Source organism: Mustela nivalis, assembly GCF_964662115.1.
Source record: "Mustela nivalis genome assembly, chromosome: X".
Taxonomy (NCBI): Eukaryota; Metazoa; Chordata; class Mammalia; order Carnivora; family Mustelidae; genus Mustela; species Mustela nivalis.
Window position 1 is genome coordinate 102,510,667 of NC_139040.1, and position 24,113 is coordinate 102,534,779.

At 37.5% G+C, this 24,113-nt stretch overlaps 1 protein-coding gene across 1 annotated transcript in view; it reads right to left on the minus strand.

Annotated features, from left to right (window-relative positions):
- CFAP47 (cilia and flagella associated protein 47) overlaps positions 1-24,113 on the minus strand; it is a 525,406-nt gene that overhangs the window by 473,061 nt on the left and 28,232 nt on the right. Inside the window, exons 8-11 of the mRNA XM_082717915.1 lie at positions 23,576-23,811; positions 9,284-9,470; positions 8,352-8,565; positions 447-599 (exon numbers count right to left, since the gene is read on the minus strand). Coding sequence (XP_082574041.1) covers positions 447-599; positions 8,352-8,565; positions 9,284-9,470; positions 23,576-23,811 — 790 coding nt within the window. The remainder of the gene's footprint in view (positions 1-446; positions 600-8,351; positions 8,566-9,283; positions 9,471-23,575; positions 23,812-24,113) is intronic.

The window sequence follows — 24,113 nt, forward strand, 5'->3', positions numbered from 1 at the left end:
CACTGTGCAGGAATCCATCTCAAGAATTGCTCCTGGGGGGTGCCTGGGTAGCTCGGTCGGTTAAGCGTCTACCTTCAGCTCGGGCCATGATCCCAGGGTCCTAGGATCAAGCTCCACAACAGGCTCCCTACTCATCGAGGGCCCTGCTTCTCCCTCTCCCTCCCTCTCCCACTGCTTGCGTTCCCTCTTTTGCTGTGTCTCTCTATAAATAATATCTTACTAAAAAAAAAAAGAATTGTTTCTGGGATAAAACCAACATAAGACATTCCCAAACCAAAAGTAAGGAAAGAGATAACCTCAATTAAAATAGTTCAAGGTGCTGCTATGTTCATATATGAAAAGGTCCCTTAAATCACTAAAAAGAAACTAAGGAGTAAAGAAAAAAAAAAATCTGGCCCTGCAGGCACCACGATCCATTTCATATTGTTTGAGGAAGTGAACTTTACCTCTCTACTCGTTTCCGTAGGCGCACACTTCTTAAATGTTTAATGTATCTTTCATAATAGTTTTCATGTGCTTGCTTTTCCATTTCTTCAAATTTAGTATATGCATAATCAGGATCTACATAGTTGTATCTTGGAATTTTTGTGAAAATCGTCCTACAAGATGAAAAAGTTATGTCGATATTTATATATATGCATTGATTTAATCAGTCTTTATTGAGTGTCTCCTATGCCAGCAGCTAAGCACAGAAAGGTGAAGAGAGCAGGTCCTAGTCCTTTCCCTCATATCCTCTTACATGGCAAGACATTATGACATATAGAACTAGAATAAGATCTAATTTTCTTCCTAACCTAATTAGAGAAAATTCCTAAGGTCACTGGGATACAATGGTGCCTACTCTAAAACTACTCTTAGGGAATTAATCAAGTAAGCAATTCGGAGAGTTCTAGATTTACACACGGGACTAGATCTGAATCAGGTTACTGTTTCCTAAGAGTTAGTTACTTTAAGATTGTTGTGAAAAAAATTAGAAAAATACATACATAATTATAAATCCTTTTGCTAAACATATTATTTTTTTAGTATCTCAAAGCTTATGCAAGTACCATCAATGGCATAGAGAGAAACCAATCCAAAAACAAAGTACATCTATGTATATCTCATGATCACTCATCTGAGTTCATGTTCTTCCTTTCATTTGCCACATATTCTCCATAAAAACAATGTATAATTATTCAGATCTTCTGATGTTGGTCTGCCTAATTCTCAACAGATTTTAACAATCATTAAGACGCTTACCCTCAATAATTAACCCAATATAAATCTTATTAGTTATACGGTCAAATGAAATTTAGTATTTGTCCCTGTTTTCAACAAGTCCTAAATGGTTATGTAAGATAACTTTAACTGAATGACAGTCTTTATGAGAGTAAGGCAATAAGAGAAAAATAAATGTTCTGCTATTCAAAAACAGTTGTTGAAAAGACCCCCAAGAACCAAATCAATCTTGAGAAGAATAAAGCTAGAGGTAATACAATTTCAGATTTAAAGATAAACTACAAAGCTATAATAATCAAGACAGTATGGTACTGGCAAAAAATAGAAACCCAGATCAACATAAAAAATAGAAAACTCAGAAATAAACCCATGCTTATACAGTCAATTAATCTTCCGAAAAGGAGTCAAGAACATACAATGAGAAAAAGACAGTCTCTTCAATAAATGGTGCTAGGGAAACAGGACAGCTACACACAAAAGAATGAAACTGGACCACTCTCTCACACCACAGACAAAAATAAACTCAAAATGGAATAAATATCTAAATGTGAGACTTGAAGCCATAAAACTCCTAAAAGAAAACATAGGCAGTAATCTCTTTGACATCAGTCTTAGCAATATTTTTCGGGTTATGTCTCCTCAGGCAAGGGAAACAAAAGTAAAAATAAACTATTTGGTTACAATAAACTAAAAAGCTTTTGCACAATGAAGGAAACCATCAGCAAAATGAAATGAAAAGGTAACCTACTGAACGGGAGAAGATATTTGCAGTGATATGTGCAATGAGGGGTTAATATCCAAAATATATGTATCTATTTAGAACTTATACATCTCAAAACCAAAAAAAACCCAAATAATCCAATTCAAAAATGGGAGGATGACTAGAATAGACACTTTTCCAGAGAAGACACACATGTGGCCAACTGACTCATGAAAATGTGCCCAACATCACTTAATATCATGGAAATAAAAATCAAAACCACAATGAGATGTCCCCTTACACAAATCAGGATGGCTAATATTAAAAAGACAAGAGATAATAAGTGTTGATGAGGATGTAGAAAAAAGGGAACCATCCTAAACTCTTGGTGTGAATGTAAATTAGTACAGCCACTGAGGAAAATGGTATGGAAGTTCCTCAAAAACAGAAATACCATACAACCCAGTAATTCCACTTCTGGGTATTTACCCAAAGAAAACAAAAACACTAATTCAAAAATATATGTGCAATAGCCAAGATATGGAAGAAATATAAGTGTCTATGACTAGATGCATGAATAAATAAGATATGATACATACACATATATACATATATATGTGTGTATATATGTACACACACACACACACACAATCTTGCTATTTGCAACATGGATGGACTGAGGGAATTAAGCTAAGGGAAATAAGTCAGACAGCAAAAGATAAATGCCATATGATTTCACTTACATGTAAAATCTAAAAAACAAAACAGAAAAACAGAAATACAAATATAGAGATAAACTAGTGGTTGCCAGGAAAGAGGAGAATGAGGGGGATGGGTAATATAGGTGAAGGGGATAAATGAGGTACAAACTGCTAGTTATAAAATAAGTAAGTCACAGAGATGAAAACTACAGCATAGAAAATATTGTCAATAATACTGTAACAACATTGTAAGATGACAGATGATAGCTATACTTATAAGAACTGTCTACTGTATACAATTGTCAAATCGATATGATATATACCTGAAACTAATATATTTCAATGTCAACTATAATTCAGTAAAAAATTAAAGCAAGCAAAAAAAAAAAAAGAAGAAGAAGAAGAAGAAAACAAAGACTGTTGCTGAAATTCAAATTTTCCTCAGGCTTGAGGAACCTTAACCACATTTAGAATCTAGAAATGGTTCCTATAACTGAAGTCCCGAGGTCTGCAAAAAGAAGTAAAGAAAAGACATGGAAAGAAGTAGTAAAGTAAATGCCTGGAGTCACAAAGAGCTGGTTATTAACATACCTAAATGCTTATGAGCGCCATAAAGAAAAAAACTTCATGAAGCTAGCACACTGAATTCAACAACACATTGAAAAAAATCATTCACCATGATCAACTAGGATTTATTCCTAGGTTGCAAAGTGGTTCAAAATTTGAAAATTAATCAACATGATTCTTCACATCAGTAAGAGAAAGGATAAAAACCATATGATCATTTCAATAGACACAGAAAAAGAATCTGACAAAGTACAACATCTACTCATGATAAAAATCCTAAACAAAATAGGTTTAGAGGGAACATACCTCAAAAGAATAAAGTCCATAAACTAAAAACCCACAGCTAATATCATACCCAATGGAGAAAACTGAGAGCTTTTCCCCTAAGACCAGGAACAAGACAAGAATGTCCACTCTCACCACTTCCATTCAAAAGAGTACAGGAAGTCCTAGCCACAGCAGTCAAACAACAAGAAGAAATAAAAAGCATCCAAATAGGTAAGGAAGAAGTAAAATGTTCATTATTTGCAGATAACATGATTATTATATATAGAAAATCTGAAAGACTTCACGAAAAAATCGCTAGAACTGATACACAATTTCAGTAGACGCAGGATACAAAATCAATCTACAGAAATCTGTTGCATTTCTCTAACTTAATAATAAAGTGGTAGAAAGAGGAATTAAGAAAATAATCACATTTACACTTGTACCCAACATAATAAGATACCTAGGAACCAACCAAACGAAAGAGGTGAAAGATTTATACACTGATGAAAGAAATTGATATGACACTGAGAAGTGGAAAGACATTCCATGTTATTGGATTGGAGAACAAATTTTTTTTTTCTTTTAAAGATTTATTTATTTATTTGACAGAGATCACAAGCAGGCGGAGAGGCAGGCGGGGCAGGGGGAGGAGGAAGCAGGCTCCCTGCTGAGCAGAGAGCCCAATTCGGGCTAAATCCCAGGACCCTGGGACCATGACCGGAGCCGAAGGCAGAGGCTTTAACCCACTGAGCCACCCAGACATCCCGAAATTTTAAAAAAAAAAATTTTTTTTTTAAAGATTTTATTTATTTATTTGAAAGACAGAGATCACAAGTAGGCAGAGGCAGGCAGAGAGAGAGGGAAGCAGGCTCCCTGCTGAGCAGAGAGCCCGATGTGGGGCTTGATCCCAGGACCCCGGGATCATGACCTGAGCGGAAGGCTGAGGCTTTAACCCACGGAGCCACCCAAGCGCCCCGAAATAAAAATTTTTAAAAAAAGAATAAACGGGCTGCCGAGAGATGGCAGCTCAGCTGCGGCGGCCTCATCCATGCTGTGTACAGCTTCCGGGGGGTGATTTTTGTGATGCCGCTAAGAAAACAACTGACAAACACTCTTGTACGACTTCTATGGAGTGGGACACACAGGAGTCACAAATAACGTGGTTTTGGAAGCTCCCTTCCTAGTTGGAATTGATGGTTCGCTCAAAGGCAGCACTTAAAACCTTTTATTCTGTACTTCCTGTGGGATTCCCATTGGTTTCCATTTGTATTCTACCCATGCTGCTCTGGCTGCCTTGAGAGGTCATTTTTGCCTTTCCAGTGACAAAATGCTATCAGTTAAAAACAAAAGCCATAGTAAATGCATCTGAGATGGACATTCACAACTTGTCTCTACCAGAAAAAGTTGCAGAGCTGAAAGAGAAGATAATGTTAGCATATACTCACTTATATTCACTGATGAAGATTCTGAAGGAAGTAACTCTGGACCAGACCAAGTCAGAAAACTGATCCAGAATTAAAGCTTAAGTATCAGGTTCAGGCCTTTTTACTATCTTCTATCAACAGGTGCTATTTGATCAATTCTCGAGAAAGATCGGCTTCAAGAAGGGATGGAAACTGTGGTTTATTGTGCTTACCTCTAGGCTGATTTTCCAAATGATTTGAGAAGCTGCTTCTTAAGATGAGAAACTAAGGAAGTTTCTGTCCAGATTTTATAGCTATTTGCCTTACGAACTTATTTTAGCTTGTCAATGTCATAAATACTTATTTCTGGAAACCTATTTTACTGCAAATTTAGGTTGATTAGGAAGCAATGTCCTGTGAATGGTCTGATATAAAGATGCACGGTTGTTAGAAAAATAGAGTTGTATTTAATGTTGACTACTATTATTTCTAAATGGAGCAGTTGTTATGGTGAAGACCGAGAAACCATATTTTTTCTTACATAAAATATAGGTATATACATATTCTGTAGATAATAATAAACTAACTGGATAATGTAAAAAAAAAAGAATAAACTTCATGAAATACCTCTTTAGCTTTGAGTAGGTGATTTTTTTTAATGTTCAAAATACAAGGGTCAAAGATTATTTTTTTAAAAGCTTTTTTTAAGGATTTTATTTATTTATTTGACAGAGAGAGAGAGAGACAGTGAGAGAGGGAATACAAGCAGGAACAGTGGGAGAAGGAGAAGCTGGCTTCCCACTGAGCAGGGAGCACGATATGGGCTCGATCCCAGGACCCCAGGGATCATGACCTGAGCAGAAGGCAGAGGCTTAATGACAGCGCCAACCTGGCACCCCAGGGGACAAAGATTATTATGCAAATAAAATACTTTTCTTCATTTATTTATTAAAAAATATTTACCCAGTGCCTATTATATGCCTGACACTCTTCTAAACACAGGACATACTGTAGTAAACAAAAATTAGACAAAAATTCCAAACTTATTTTACTTTCTTGTCAAAATCATTAATGAAATGCATTAAGAAACAAAATAGCAATTATAGTTACCAACAATTTCATACATCATAAAATTTCATTCAAGTTACTAATTGCTAACCAGAAAAAAACTAAATTTTGTATCTCTATTAATACGGAAAAGAGTAAATTGAGAAAAATAATTTTGGCCATGAGAGAAATAGGAAATCTTTAGCTTTCCTAAAAAAAAAAAAAATCTGGCAAGAACTATAAAGAGCTTAAGAGCTGATCAAACTCAACACCCAAAAAACAAATAATCCACTAAAGAAATGGGCGGAAGACATGAACAGACATTTCTCTAAAGAAAACATACAAATGGCCAACAGACACATGAAAAAATGCTCCACATCACTTGTCATGGGGGAAATACAAATCAAAACCACAATGAGATACCACCTCACACCAGTCAAAAAGGCTAAAACTAACAAGAATGAGGAGGTGGGGAAAGGGGAACCCTCTTACACTCTTGGTGGAAATGCAAGCTGGTAGAGGCACTCTGGAAAACAGTAAGGAGGTTGCTAAAATAGAGCTACCCTACAACCCAGCAATTACAGTACTACGTATTTACCCAAAGGATACAAACATAGTGATTCAAAGGGACAAATGCACCCCAATGTTTATAGCAGCAATGTCCACAATAGCCAAAACTATGGCAAGAGCCCAGATGTTCATCAAAAGATGAATGGATAAAGAGATAGATACACAATGGAATATTAGTCAGCCATCAAAAAATTGAAATCTTGCCATTTGCAACGATATGGTAGGAACTAGAGAGTATTATGCTAAGGGAAAAAGTCAATCAGAGGAAGATAATTATCGTATGATTTCACTAATATGTGGAATTTAAGAAACAAAACAGAGGATCTTAGGGGAAGGGTGGGTGATGAACATTAAGGAGGACATGTGATGTAATGAGCACTGGGTATTATATGCAACTGATGAATCACTGACCTCTACTTCTGATACTGGTAATACACTATATGTTAATTTATAGAATTTAAATAAAATAATTTTTTTAAATCTGGCAGAACTACATTTTACCTAAATTGAATTTAAATAAAGAATACTTTTTCAATCTGGCATTTTTAGATCATATGATTAAGACTGATTAAGACAGAAAAATATTAATATTAAATTAACATATGTCTATACAAACATATTTTTATAAACATAGGAAAGAACTGAAAAGGATACATAAAAAGTTGTTCCCAAAAGATACTTCTGTATGGGAGGGAGTGCAATGAGTCAGAGGGAGAAATAAGTTTTCCTTTTTTATACTACATAATTATTTAAAATGGCATCTGAGTGATTTCTGCACTCCTATGTTCCATGATACTTGTCAAACAATAGAGAGAGAAAGGCTGGTATGAATAAAATTTTTAAAATAAAATAATACTCTGAAAAGACTCCAAATTTTCCAATTGTGGATAATAAAACAATTATGGCCTAATATCAAATGATATTGCAAGAAAACAGCTATAAAATTAAGTGAGCTCACCAAAGGTAAAGAGACAAGTAGAGAAATCCCAGGGACATTATCAAGTTTAGATGGTGTACTAGTAGCACACCAACAGGCAGAAAAGAAACTCGTTTCAGTCTCAAATGTGTAAAAACCAGGATGCCTGGGTTCCTTCTCACTAAGCACTTGTAAGGTAGTGATTTCTTTGAGGTTTCAATCAATATAAATTGAGGTTAAACATCACTTTTGATCCTAATTGTTAAGGTCTTAGTTCAGTTTGGGATTAGTTATGAGAAATGTGACTTTGAGGGGAACAAAGGTGATGAGGATGATGATAATGATGATGATGACAATGACTGGTTTTTCACAGTTGTGTTTATTTTTACCTTAGATAAATTCAAGCTGTCAGCCATACTTAATGAATATGACAGTCAAGTCTGAGAACTTGATATATTTCTTTTTCTTTTCTTAAAGATTTTATTTATTTATTTGACAGACAGAGATCACAATTAGGCAGAGAGACAGGCAGAGAGAGAGGAAGGGAAGCAGGCTCTGGGCTCAGCAGAGAGCCCGATGTGAGGCTAGTTCCCACCTGAGCCGAAGGCAGAGGCTTTAACCCACTGAGCAACCCAGGTGCCCCTTGATATATTTCTAAACGTGATTTTTTTCTATTACTCTATACTTGTCAACAGCATATTTTAATAATCATCTGGTGAAGCATTCCCTTCCTGTAAAGTATACAGTAGAGGTGATGAGAGGTAGGACAAAGCAAATATAGTAGCATTCAATAACCATCAACTCCAATGTAAAACAAAATGAGAGATAAAGTAAAATTTTATTACTATTATTATTATCATCATCACTAGTTTGCTACAACAGGATCTGCTAAGACCTGCATATCATGTTCGTCATTGTGTCTTTCAAAATTTCTGGTTTTTAATATAACATGTTACCTGAAAAGTTTATGCTGGTCTCCAGACCTGATACTTGCAGCTCGATCATTGGGAAAGGCTATCAGTGCACCCTTCATTGACTCTTTACTTATGCGATGATTGTGAAGACGTGTCATGGCTGATTGAAGCATTGTAACAGGTGCACGGTCCTTGTATTTAGGCAAGTCTCTAACCACAAACTGTCCCGTAGGATTAGTGACCAAAGGGGATATACCTTTTATAGAATTGGATATTAAGTTAAATGTTTTTTTAATTTCAGCTTTCCAATTAATATCCATGTATTAATACACTACACCATTGGTTCTAACTTAAAACTAAATCCCTAAACAAATTCAGAAAATACAACTATTTCATCTAATAAATGGACATACACAAAACAATTTATAAAATATTGCACATATAAAAAAGAAAACATAGTAACTCAAAGGAATGAGTTAGCCTATGTGACATAAGATTTTATAGATCAGAGAGAGCTGAATATCAGCAATTTCATATGGCTCAATGTATAAAAGATAATTGAGTATTACAGCCACAAGATAATCCATGGAATGGTCAAAAGTAGTTTATATTATAGACTCAAGCAAAAATATAGAAGAATAAAATATAAAAACCAATAAATATTTAATACATTTTATAGATCACTAAACCAATGCTATGCAAACTGTAATCCCCAAAATGGCAGCATCAACTACTGTCAGGGTCATGTTAGAAATGCTAATCTTTGGGTTCTACCAAAGTCTTATATAATAATCAATTCTGGGACATAGACCAATGAAATCTATTTTAACCAGCCTTCTATGTGATTTTGATGCATTCATAAGGTAAGAACCACAAGATAAGACTACATTTGACATATATAACTAAGCAATCAGTGTGTTAAAATAATCCTATATAAACTTTATTTAAGAAAAAGTGTGTCCACATTAGCTTACCAGGATTCATTTTCATCACAACTTTCTTGGTGGAAGGTTTGCAGACGCTCTTGAAATCTAAATATATTTGATGAAAAGGTTTCAGTGATGACTGCAAATTTTCATCTGCCACTGAGCCAATAATCTCTATCAGTTGCTTCACTTTAAAGACTCCTACTTGATGTGGAATGAATGAACATGTCACATTCTAAAAAAAGAAAAAGTAACAAGTTGCTATAGGCTGAATGTTTGTAAATCCCACAAACTCGTATGTTTAAACTTAATGCCCATGTGATGGAATTAGGATAAGTAGGGCCTTTGGGATGCGATTAGGTCATAGGATTAGTGCTCTTATAAAAGAGGCCCCACAAAGCTCCCTAGACTCTTCTACCATATAATAAAACAATTAGAAGGCTACAACCAGGAGGAGGGCCCTTACCTGACCAAGTTGGCACCTTGATCTAAGACTTCGAGCCTACAGTACTGTGTAAAATAAATTTCTGTTGTTTAAACCATGCAGTCTATGGCATTTTGTTTCAGCAGTCCAAATGGATTACAAAAATATTAAACTGTTGGGAAGTTGGGAAAAAATTAAAAGCAACAAAAAAACTGTTTATAGGGGCACCTGGGTTAAGCCTCTGCCTTTGGCTCAGGTCCTGATCTCAGGGTCTTAGGATCAAGCCCTGCATTGGGCTCTCTGCTCAACAGGGAGCCTGCTTACCCCTCTCTCCTTGCCTACCTCTCTGCCTACTTGTGATCTCTCTCTGTCAAATAAATAAAATCTTTAAAAAAAAATAAGAAGAACTTTATAAAATTTTTAAGGAGAGCTAGTCCATCACCATAATATAAAAGAAGCTTAGAAATACCATATATGACATTGACAGACCTTTAAGATATATATTATTGGAAAAGTATTCAAGAAAAAATTAAGAACAGTGGTATTGAAGTACCTCCAGAATAGCAAATCAAGGATTTCCAAATATCTACTCCCCCAAAGGAGAAAAAAACCACTGGAATAATTGTCAAAATCAACTTTATACATATTCTAAAATTACCCAAAGCTTATAAAAATCCAAGGAATATTTAAGAAAAAAAAATAGCTGATCAGGCATAAGAAAGGATGAATATCCACCATTTACACTGATATGGATGGAACTGGAGGGGATTATGCTAAGTGAAATAAGTAAAGCAGAGAGAGACAATAATCATATGTTTCACTCATATGTAGAATATAAGGAATAGCGCTGAAGATCATAGGGGAGGGGTGCCTGGGTGGCTCAGTGGGTTAAGCCTCTGCCTTCAGCTCAGGTCATGATCCCAGGATCCTGGGATCCAGCCCCAAATTGGGCTCTCTGCTTATCAGGGAGCCTGCTTCTCCTCTCTCTCTCTGCCTGCCTCTCTGCCTACTTGTTATCTCTGTCTGTCAAATAAATAAATAAAATCTTTTAAAAAAAATTGTAGGGGAAGGGAGAGAAAACTGAATGAGAAGAAATCAGAGAGGGAGACAAACCATGAAACTGTTGACTCCAGGAAACACACTGAGGGTTGTGGAAAGGGAGATAGGTTGGGGGCGGGGGGGATGGGGTAACTAGGTGATATGCATTAAGGACAGCATGTGATGTCAGGAGCATTGGGTGCTATATGCAACTAATGAATCATTAAACACTACATCAAAAACTATTGATGTACTATATATTGGCTAACTAAATTTAAATAAAATTTTAAAAATAGCTGAATCTCTGAAGGATAACAGGTTTTGTGTCATTTTTATAAACTGCCATCCCGTCCTCCTATTCAAGTTTTGAGCTCTTTTTGAAAACGACAGCCTTGTAACTATGGCAGCTGTAAAAGCTATTAGCCTAGCAGCCAGGGAGGGAAAAGATTGGGTTTGGAGCTCTCCAAAAATCCTATCCCCAGAGAAATGTCCCTATTTGTCCTGTCTAGAAGCTAGCTACAAAGCCTACTATAAGGGTATTATTTTTAACTGACCTGGTTCAGGGCTCATTCTTTGTAAACTCTCTTCCCTGTTTTGTACCCCCTTCTCCTCCACCATCAAAAAATCAGCAGCAATTGCTAAACATCACAGCAACTTGAAGTGGCATTACCATTTAAGGCCAATAAGAGGCAAAACAAAACAAAACAAAAAAGAAAAAAGGAAAATTAAAACAGAAATATTCAGAGGGTATTTGAAAAGCTCTCACATACTCCTGGGAATCTACCTCATCACACACATATGTATGACAGTTTATATGCCCAGGAAAGACTAGAGAAAGCTCTAATTTCTGAAATCTGGCTGACTTTGAGACTCTGTACAAGCTGAAATTAAAGGCCAAAAAAAGCTATAAATTACCTGACAGAACAATAAAGATATGCCTATCCAAGTACACTTACACAAAGGCTCTTGGCAAAGGCTGAGCCTTACTGATTCAAGAAATTTAAGAGAAGCTCTACCCAATCATTAGCTGACCCCTAAATTAACTGAGTAGACCATTGATTGGCTGCACACAACAAAGAAAACGACATTTACAGACTTGGTCTAAAAGGTCACTAAAGAAAAAGAACAACAGGGGTGCCTAGGTGGCTTAGTGGGTTAAGCCTCTGCCTTCAGCTCAAGTCATGATCTCAGGGTCCTGGGATGGAGCCACACATCGGGCTCTCTGCTTAGCGGGGAATCTGCTTCCCCACTCTGCCTGTCTCTCTGCCTACTTGTGATCTCGCTCTCTGTCAAATACATAAATAAAATCTTTTAAAAAATAGCAATGAAGCTAATCTTGGGAGCCATCTGATTTCAGAGTTGCCAAATTATACCATTTAAAATGCCCAGTTTCCAACAAAGAATTATGGGATGTGAAAAGAAAGAGGAAAGTATGGCCACTACACACACAAAAATGCAATAAATAGAAACTGTGCCTGACAGGGCGCCTGGGTGGCTCAATCAGTTAATCATATGCCTTCAGCTCAGGTCATGATCCCAGAGTCCTGGGATGGAGACCTGCTGGGCTCTCTGCTCAGTGGGGAGCCTGCTTCTCCCTCTCCCTCCACTGCTCACCCTGCCTGGGCTCTCTTGCTCCCTCTCTCTCTGTCAGATAAATAAATGAAATCTAAAAAAAAAAAAAGAAAAGAAAAGAAAAGAAAAGAAACTGTGCCTAAAGAAACCCAAATGTTGGCTAATATAAATATGCTCTAATGACTAACAGAAAATATGTTCAAAGCATTAAAAGAAGACACCAAAAGCAAAGGAAACAAAAGTAAAAAATAAACAAATAAAGTGGGACTTCATCAAATTAAAAAGCTTCTGTACAGCAAAGGAAACCATCAACAAAATGAAAAGGTAACCGATGAGATGGGAAAAAATAGGACTCATTAATCATCATACTCAACATCACTAATTATCTGGGAAATGCAAATCAAAACCACAATGAAGTATCACAGCACACCTGTCAAAACTGCTATTATCAAAAAGACAAGAAATATAAAGTGTTTAGCAATAAGAACAAAACCTTCCCATTTTTGACAACATGGATATACTCTGAAGGCATTATGCTAAGTTAAATAAGTCAAACAGAAAGACAAATACCATATGAACTCACTCATATGTGGAATCTAAAAAAAAAAAAAAAAAAAAGCTCATATATACACAGTATAGACTGGTGGTAGCAAGGAGAAGGGGAGGCAGATAGGTGAAATGGATGAAGGGGGTCAAAAGGTACAAATTTCCAGTTACAAAATAAATAAGTCATGAGGACACAATGTACAGCATAGTGACTATAGTTAATAATACTAATATCAAATATCACATATTTGAAAGTTGCTACAAGAGTAAATCTTTTTTTTAAAGATTTTATTTATTTATTTGACAGAGAGAGATCACAAGTAGGCAGAGAGACAGCAGAGAGAGAGGGGGAAGCGGGCTCCCCACTGAGCAGAGAGACTAATGTGGGGCTCAATCCCAGGACCCTGGGATCATGATCTGAGCCGAAGGCAGAGGCTTAACTCTGAACCACCCAGGCGCCCCTACAAGAGTAAATCTTAAGAGTTCTTATCACGAGAAAAAACTATAACTATGTATAGTGATAGATATTAAACAGACTTATTATGGTGATCATTTTCCAATATTTACAAATACCATTATACTAATGCTATCTATTAATTATATCTCCATAGGAAAAGAATTAGAAAAGGTATGAAAATATCTCATAGGGGTGCCTGGGTGGCTCAGAGTTAAGCCTCTGCCTTCAGCTCAGGTCATGGTCTCCAGGTCCGGGGACTGAGCCCCACATTAGGCTCTCTGCTTGGTGGGGAGCCTACTTCCCCCTCTCTCTCTGCCTGCCCCTCTGCCTACTTGTGAACACTCTCAGTGTGTTACATAAAAATCTAAAAATAAAAAAAGAAAGAAAGAAAGAAAACATCTCACAAAATAGAGACTATCAATAAAGTATAGAAATTGTTAAAAAAAAAAGAGAAGGAAATATGGAAAACTCACAAATATGTAGAAATTAAACAATATACTTCTAAGTAACCAATGGGTCAAAAAAACCTCACGGAAAATTAGAGAATACCCTGAGATGAAGGAAAACTATAACACAACATACCAAAACTAATGAAATACAGCAAAAGCTGTGATTAAAGTAAATTTAGGGGCACCTGGGTGGCTCAGTTGAATAAGCAGTTGCCTTCAGCTCAGGTCATGATCCCAGAGTCCTGGAATCAAGCCCCACATCATGCTCCTTATTCAGCTGGGAGCCTGCTTCTCCGTTTCCCTCTGCCCACCACTCCCCCGACTATGCATTCTCTCTTGCTCTCAATCTCTCTGTCAAATAAACAAAAATAACTTTTTTTTAAAGAAAGTTAAAAATAGAACTACCCTCCCTGTGATCCAGTAATGGCACTACTGGATATTTACCCAGAAAATACAAAAACACCAATTCAAAAGGATATATACACTTCTATGTTTATTGCAGCATTATTCATTATAGCCAAATTATGGAAGCAGTCCAAGTGTCCATCAATATGTGAATGGATAAAGATGCCATATATACACACAAACACACACACACACACACACACACCATGTATATATACATGCCATACACACACACACTGGAATATTACTGAGACATTAAAAAGAATGAAATCTTACCATTTGCAACAACATGGATGGAGCTAGAGAGTATAATGCTCAGCAAAATAAGTCAGTCAGAGAGTATAATGCTCAGCAAAATAAGTCAGTTAGGGAAAGACAAATATCACAAGATTTTACTTATGGAATTTAAGAAACAAGTGAGCAAAGGAAAAAAGAGAGAGACAAATGAAGAAACAGACATTTAACTATAGAGAACAAACCGATGGTAACCAGAGGGGAGGAGGGCGGCGGGGTGAGTGAAACAGGTGATGGGAAGTAAGGAGTGCACTTATCATGATGAGCACTGAGTAGTGTATAGAAATGCTGAATCACTGCATTGTATATCTGAAACTAATATAACACTGTACACTAATATACTGGAATCAAAATTTAAAAATGTAATAAAAAAAACTATTTAAATAAAATGCATGTGAACAAAGTAGTTGATTTCCATAAACAGAAAACCAAAAATTGACATACATACACAAAACAAAGTATGAGGTAATAGGATGAACAGGTATATGACCACAAATTAGATAACCTAGATGATATGGACATATTCTTAGACAGTTGCAAACTTCTAAAATTTTTCTAGAAGAAATAAAAAATCTGAATAGCCCTGGGTTAATAAGAGATTGATTAGAAATCAAAACCCTCTGATAATGAAAAGCCCAGAACATGATGGCTTTGATGGTGAATCTTATCAAACCTTTTTTTTAATCAAACATTTAAAGAAGAATTAGCACCAGCCCTTCATAAACTATTCCAAAAACTGAAAAAAAACACTTTCCAACTTACTATATAACAGCAGCTTTACTCGGTCAAAACCAAAGACGTTTAAGAAAAGAAAACTATGGGGGCGCCTGGGTGGCTCAGTGGGTTAAGCTGCTGCCTTCAGCTCAGGTCATGATCTCAGGGTCTTGGGATCGAGTCCCGCATCGGGCTCTCTGCTCGGCAGGGAGCCTGCTTCCCTCTCTCTCTTTGCCTGCCTTTCCATCTACTTGTGATTTCTCTCTGTCAAATAAATAAATAAAATCTTTAAAAAAAAAAAAAAAAAGAAAAGAAAACTATGGGCCAATGTTCCTAATGAATATATATGCAAAATTCCTCAACTAAATATTATCAAACTGAACCCAGAAATATGTACAAAGGATTTTCACTCTGTACATCAGGGAATTATCCCAGGTTTAACATCAGAATATCACTCAAGGGGCGCCTGGGTGGCTCAGTGGGTTAGAGCCTCTGCCTTCGGCTCAGGTCATGATCCCGGGGTCTTGGGATGGAGCCCCACATCAGGCTCTCTGCTCAGCGAGGAGCCTGCTTTCTCCTCTCTCTCTGCCTGCCTCTCTGCTTGCTTGTGATCTCTGTTAAATAAATAAATAAAATATTAAAAAAAAGAATATCACTCAAGGTAATACCCCATCTCAATAAAGGGCAAAAAACATATTACCACTGTAATAGACACAGAAAAAGTACGTGAGAAAATACATTTTCACAGTAAAAACACCTAAAACACTTGAAGTAGAAGAGAACTTCCCCATGTTTATAAATGCAATCTATGAAACACCTACAACTAACATCATACTTAATGATGAAACTTAGATTAGGAAGAAGAAAAACATACTCTCGTCACATCTATTTAATACCATAGTAGAGGTTCTAGGCAAGGCAATGATGAAATGCATCATTTGGTTGCAATGCATCCAAATTGGAAAGGAAAGTATAAAATGGTCTCTATTCACAGATAACATTAATCTTTTTTTTTAAAGATTTTATTTATTTATTTGACAGCAAGATATCACAAGCAGATGGAGAGGCAGGGAGAGAGAGAGAGAGAGAGAGAGAGAAGCAGGTTCCCTGCTGAGCAGAGAGCCCAATGCGGGACTCGATCCCAGGACCCTGAGATCATGACCTGAGCCGAAGGCAGCTGCTTAACCCACTGAGCCACCAGGCGCCCCACAGATAACATTAATCTTATATCCCAAAGAACCCACTGAAAATCATCAGAATAAATGATTTTAAGATTACAGGATACAAGGTCAATATATAAAAAAATGCATTTCTATATTCTAGCAGTAAATGATACAAAAATTAATGTAAGAATAGAATCTCATTTACACAACAACAAAAAGAATAGACTATTAGGAATATATTTTTATAAGAATGGCAAGACATGTATACTGCAAACTACTAATCATCACAGAAAGAAATTGGTTTGGTTTTTTTTTAAGATTTTATTTATTTATTTGACAGACAGAGATCACAAGTTGGCAGAGAGGCAGGCAGAGAGAGAGAGGGAAGCAAGCTCCTGCAGAGCAGAGAGCCTGATACAGGATTTGATTCCAGGACCCTGAGATCATGACCTGAGCCGAAGGCAGAGGCTTTAACCCACTGAGCTGCCTAGGCACCCCACTACTGAAAGAAATTTTAAAAGACAAAAATAAATGGGAAGCTATCCAATTTTCATAAATTGCAAGATTTAATATTAAGATAGAAACACTCTCAAACAGATTTATAGTTTCAACACAATTCCTATCAAAATCCCAGCTGCTGGGGTGTTTTGTTGTTTTTGTTTTTATATAACTTAGTAAGCTAATTCTAAAACTCATATGAATTTTCAAGGGTCTCAAATTGGTCAAAAATTTCCTTTAAAAGATCAAATCTGAAGGACTGACATTTCCCAATTTCAAAAATTACTACAACACTAATCAGTACACTGTGATACTGGCACAAGGATAAACACAGATAAATAAAAAAGAATTGAGTACATAAAATCTTACATTTATAATCAAGTATTTTGGGGGCACCTGGGTGGCTCAGTGGATTAAGCCACTGCCTTCGGCTCAGGTCATGATCTCGGGGTCCTGGGATCGAGTCCCACATTGGGCTCTCTGCTCAGCAGGGAGCCTGCTTCCCTCTCTCTCTCTCTGCCTGCCTCTCCATCTACTTGTGATTTCTCTCTGTCAAATAAATAAATAAAATCTTTAAAAAATATATATAATCAAGTATTTTGTCAATAAGTATGCCTAGATTCCAAGATAATTGGACATCTATATGTAAAAGAACGAATCTGGACATCTAAATAACATGATAAATCTCAAAATGGATAATATATTTTAAATGTATAAGCTAAATTTCCTAGAGGAAAACAGGAACAAATCTTAATGACCTTGGATATCGTATAACTACTAAGACATGATACTAAAAGTACAAGTAACAAAAGGGGAGAAAAAGATACATTGGACTTAATCAAAAGTTTAAAACTTTTTCATTTCAAAGGACAAAAAAAGAAAATGAGAAAACAACCCACAGAAGGGGAGAAAATATTTGTAAGTCACATATCTGATAAAGGACTTGTATCTAGAATACATAAAGAACTTTTGCAATTCAACAACAAAAGGATAAATATCCCAATTAAAAATGGGTAAAGAATATTGTATTAGTTTCCTATTTTTACAATAACAAATTACAAACAACTCTGTGGGCTACAACAGCTCAGTTTCTTCTACTTCCGTAAGTCAGAAGTCTGACTCCAATCTCAATGAACCAAAACCAAGATTTCAGCAGCACGACATTCATTTCTGGTGTTTAGTGGAGAATCTATTTCCTTTTTTTTTTCCTTTTGAGAATCTATTTACTTCTCTTTTCCTACCTTCCAGAGGCCATCGTGGTCCTTTGGCTCATTACCCTCCCCTTCCATTATCAAAGCCAGTAACAGACATGCAAATATTTTTCACATCATATCACTCTGACACTGACAATTTTTCTGCCTCCTAATTTTATGTTTAAATACCCCTGTGATTATATTGGGCCCACACAGATAATCCAGGTTAATCTCACCATTTTAAGGTCAAATGATTATCAACATTACTTCCTGTTAAAACCTAAATTCTCCATTGCCATGAAACATCACATATTCACAAATTCCAGAGATTAGGATAAGGATAAGGACACTTTTAGGTGGTCATTATTCTGCCTACAGTACACATGAATAAACACTTCTCTAACCAACATATACCAATGTACAGTAAGCATATGGAAGGGCATTCAACATCAATATTCACTGGGGAAATGTAAATGAAAACTGCATGGAGAAGCCACTTTGTACCCACTGGGATAGGTATAATCAAAAAGAAGAAAATTAATAAATATGGGCAAAGGTGTGGAGGTATTAGAACATTAAAACACATATTCATACCCCTGGGGATAAAAATATATGTTTATAAAAAATAAAAAATTTTAAAAAAACACATATTCATTGCTGGTAAGACTTATGAAATAGTGCAATATCTTTGGACAACAGTATGATAGTTTCTCAAAAGGTTAAACAGAGTTATCACATGATTCAACAATTCTACTCTTTGGTGTATACCGAAGAGTACTGAAAACATGTCCATATGAATTTCTAGATTTTTTTTCTGTTTCTTAAAGAGCACCACTGGGATTTTGATAAGGATTGTAATAAACCTGTAGATCACTTTGGGTAGTACAGACATTTAAAAATATTAATTCTCCCTAACCATGAACACAGGATGGTTTTCTCTTTATTTGTGCCTTCTTTAATTCCCTTCATCAATGTTTCACAATTTTCAGTGTTTAAGTCTTTTGCCTCTTTGGTTAAGTTTATTCCTAAGTATTTTACTCTTTTTGTTCCTAATTTAAACACAGAAGACCCATGCAATTTTGAGCAAAAAGAACAAAGCTGGAGGCATCCCATTTCCCAATTTCAAACTATAATACAAAACTACAGTTACCAAAACAGGGAGGTATCGGCATAAAAAAGATATATAAACATATGAACAGAATAGAGAGCCCACAAATAAATCTGTGCCTTTATAATCAACTAGACTGCAGTAAGAACGCCAAGAAACACACAGTAGAAAAAAGACAGTAAGAGCGCCAAGAAACACACAGTAGAAAAAAGACAGCCTCTTTAATAAATTGTGCTGGAGAAATTGGATATCCACATGCAGAAGAATAACAGAATTTTATTCAGCCTTAAGAAAGAAGGAATTCTTGACATCTGTGACAACATGATGTACTTAGAAAATGTTATATTAAGTGAAATAAGTCAGACACAGGAAGAGAAATATTGCATTATCTTACCTACATGCAGAATCTAAAACAGTTAAACAAACAGAAGAGTAGAAGGTGGTTACTAAGGGTGGGAAGGAACAGGAAATAGGAAGATGTTAGTCAAAGGGCACAAAGTTTCAGTTCTCCAAAATGAGTAACTTCTGGAAATGGTGACCATAGTTAACAATACTGTATCGTACACTTGAAATTTGATAATATGGTAGATCTTAAGTGTCCTCACCATTAAAAGGACATTGTAACAATGTGATAACAATATAACTATAGCAGCATTATTCATAGGAGCCAAAAGATGGAAACAACTCAAATGCCCATCAACCCATGAATGGATAAACAAAAGGTAGGTTATCCATACAATGAAATACAATCTGGCCATGAAAAGCAATGAGGTAGTGACACATTCTTCCAACACTGACACAACTTGGAAATATAATGCTGAATCAAAGAAACCAATCACAGAGTCCTCATATTTTATGATTATATTTATATGCAATGTCAAGGACAGGGAAATTTAGACATAGAAAAGAGATTAGTGGCTGCCACAGGTTGAGGAATAAGAAGAGGGAGTGACTGCTCATGGATGCAGAGCTTCTGCCTGGGGTGATGAGAATGTTGTAGAATAAGTGCTAATGGTTCCACAATTCTGTGAATATACTAAATAGTACTGAATTATACTCTTGGAAGGTGTGAATTTTATCATATGAGAATTCTAGCTCAGTAAGCTAGTACTAAAAAGAACAATCTCATCTCACTTCCAAGTAATATGTCACTTCTAACAAACGATTTGACCAGCCTGTGTAAGCCACAGGTCTCCAGCAAACCCCACACACTTCCCACATTTACTTTTTATTAATCTGAAAGTTATTAGTGCTTGAGAAACTCAGAAACACAGAGGGTTAAAAATGACACTTGGAACTTAGCTATCAGACACATTTTGAAAGAGGTCCATGTCACTGGAGAAAATAAACTGAGTTGGTAATTTAAGAGGACTGAACTAAAGAAAGTCTAGGAAGCAGTTAAAAAGCACACGTTTTCCATAATGTAGTTAACATCAGTTGTTATTGTATAAAGACTGATTAAATCTATCCAAATTTGGGGGGACGGAAGTGAGTCATTCTAATGAAGCAGGAAGAGTTATAAATATGAGCTGTATGCATTTAAACATGTGTACAATAGTTCCTGATTGCAACTGGGAGAAGGCTTCCATCAATAACTTTATGAGCCATATCACAATGCCGTGAAGAAAAGATGGTAACATAAGAACCTGAGGTGAAACTGAAAGCATTCACGCTTGCTACTGTTTAGAGCAAGGCTCCTAACTTTTTCTGTAAATGGCCAGACATTAAATATTTTGGGCTTTATGGGCCATATAACTGTAAAAATTAATAAAGGGAAACCTCACTAAAATGGAAAGGGGAGGCCAGAAGGAGGAGTTCTCACGCCCTGCCAGTAGACTTCAATTACAAGAAGAAATGTGGTTTGGAAAGAATCATCTGATACAGGTCCCAACCAGAAAATATGTACACTGCATCTCCTGTAAGAAATCGACTACCCCAGCACCCAGTCAACAACAAACAGGCATCACCCTGAACTCCTGCTCTTCTTCAGTGGGTTTTCCTTCAAAATAACCACTCCCAACTTCTTTCTCCTTCTCCGGAAATAACGTTCCTCACTTTGGTTGCTGGACAAGCCTATGATTTTTGCCATAGCTTGTTTGTCCCGAATTACAGTTCTCTGCTATTCTCAAGTAAATCCAGTTTTGCTGGTAAAATAACTATCTTTTTTTTTTAAAGATTTTTATTGTTTATTTGACAGAGAGAAACACAGCAACAGAAGGAACACAAGCAGGGGGAGTAGGAGAGGGAAAAGCAGGCTTCCTGCTGGGCAGAGAGCCCAACATGGGGCTTGATCCCAGGGCCCTGGGATCATGACCTGAGCCAAAGGCATATATTTAATGAATGAGCCACCCAGGCATCTCATAAAATAACTCTTCTTTTTTTTTTTTTCTTAAAGAATGTATTTATTTATTTGAGAGAGAGAGCATGAGAGGGGGAAGGGTCAGAGGAAGAAGCTGAGTGGGGAGCCCCAGGTGGGGCTCGATCCTCGGATTCCAGGATCATGACCTGAGCCAAAGGCAGACACTTAACTGACTGAGCCACTCAGGTGTCCCTTTAACTATCTTATTTTTAATCAACTCAGCTCTCTCACAACTATTCGACTTTGCCTTTGTAGCATAAACACAGCCATAGACAACAGACAATAAGAGAAGCTACATTCCAACAGTAGTTTACTTTAAAAAAAAACAGGCAGCAGGCCAGATTTAGCCTGTGCAGCATAGTCAGCCAACCCTGTTTTAGAGGACAAGGACAAGAGTTATGGGAGTAGTAAGAAAGACAGAAGCTGGCCTGGGACTCACAGGCATTCCTCAGACTTCAACTTGCCTGCTGCACACCAGCAGTTGGAGGCCTAGGCCAGTTAAGAACAACTAGTTTCAAATTTGAAAATTCTGCTCAACCTTCAAGGTCTGGCTCACGTTACTATCATAGGCAGACCTAGCTACCTGGCTGGAAGTAAAAACAGTCCTCTGGGTTTCACTATCACCTTCTTAGAGATCTCTTTCAACACATTTTGCATTCTTCTTAAACCATAGCTGTTGGTACGTATGCTTTACATTTCCTTAGTACATAAAAAAAATTCTTACTGGGCGGAGCATTGGAGGAAAGGAGGCATCGCTGTCTGCACAGGCAGACCAGGAACCAGTTGCCCTAGACCAAGGTACAGGGTGACGCAGGTTGTATCCAGCATGGCTGCCACCACTACCAAGCAGCCTCCGCAGTCTACACGCTGCCAGCCGGGCTCCAGGAGGCAGCGGAAGTGAGTCTACAGCAGGCGCAGGCGCAGGCGCAGCCGCAGCAAGGAGCTGTGCGGTGCCACCTGCGTCCCAGTCCCGCCCTTCTCAGCCACCAGCACCACCCACGCGGAACCGCCCCCTCCTCCTCCCGTCCCGCCCAGTGACTGAGCAAGGTGGGGCTTCTGTGGCGGGATGTGTCACTGATGTACCAGTGAAGTCACTCCAGGACCACAAGCACCCGCGCTGAGACCCGAGCCTGTGCTAGGACCCGTTGTCCTCCTTACACTCAGACACCTGCTAACCCTATCTGCTGGTCTGATGACGACAAAACTCCTGCTGCGAGCGTACCCTACACCCGCCACAGCTCACTGTGCCCGGGACACATATTGCCCGCGACCATGGCTGCAGGATGCCCTTCCATCAGCCACTAAGAGTTGGGGGGTAAAGGGCATGCCCTTAGGCAAAAGGCTGAGAAACTCACCCCTCAGCAAGTAGTTAAGACTATGGTGGCAGTTTTCCCCCATACCACCTCACCTCACAGGAGGGTCAGGCCTGGACCCCTCAGAGGCCAAACTGCCAACCCCCTCCCTTCTGTCATGGGTTAACTGTAGCATGGGGCACTACAGGCACTACAGTAACATGGGGCACTGGACTTCCGCTTGTCCCACATGTGTATATCCCAGCTTGGCCCATCTTCAGTCTAGGGGTGAATCCCAAAGCATCTTGCACTTCCTTCAGCATCTCTGTGGCTGGGGCAAGTGCCTGGTTCCCACCTCCTTTTCACTTTTTGCAGTTATGGGCAACTACTGGCTCAGGGGCATTCCTCCTCCTTGCTGGGTGCCACTGTCCTAGACAAAACCTTTAAGACCTATTCCTGCACCCACTCAACATAGGGAGGGCTAAGGCTCCATGTTAGATAGTTAAATTTAGAGTCCTGCCTCCTGGAGCAATAATAAATAAATACTCTCTGAGCCCCCCACCCCCAAAAATCCTTGGCAGCAATAACTATGTTTTGTCCTTCTTTACATTCCCTTCAGTGTCAAATGCTTTTCCTGGCACATGAAAGGCACTTAACAAATAATTACAAATACTGTGTAGGTGCCAACACTGAAGCATTCACAAGGCCACAGAAGAGATAAAATTTATAATACCGGTGGAATAAAATGAAGTTTTTAATCCTCTGCATGTCATTTTAGCAAATTTTAAAATATTTGAAGCATGTGAAAGCATCAAATAATTATCTTACCTGGATGCATCCTTCATCAATCTTGCCCCTTTCAGGATCAATTTTAAAATGTGCAGTTTTTTGAAAGCGGTACATCACAGGAAGTGAGTTGGATCGATTTTGCATAATACACAGAAGCTCTGAATGTTCACCCATGAAACATGGTGCAAAATTAAGGACCTTTCCTGGATCAAACTGTAGTAAGATGGGAAGTCCTGTGCCTGTCAGTGCTAATTCCACTTTCTGAAATCGATCACCTGTAAAAGCAATAATAGCTCTTTAACATAAAAAGTGTTGGGAATCCAGCGTATTATTTGCTCAGTCCAAATAGTGTCATCTGAAAGAACTGATGAGACATGGGTAGCTCATTCAATCTTCATTCAACAAAATTATTAAGTGCCTTCTCTATGCCACGTACTCTTCTAGGCTGTGGGGATACAGCAGTGAATAAAATAGACACTGTTCCTGCTCTCATGGACTTTATATTCTAGGGAGGTGATGCTGACAATAAAATAAGGAAATATATAGCATTTCAGACAGGATGAGTGCTATGGGGAAA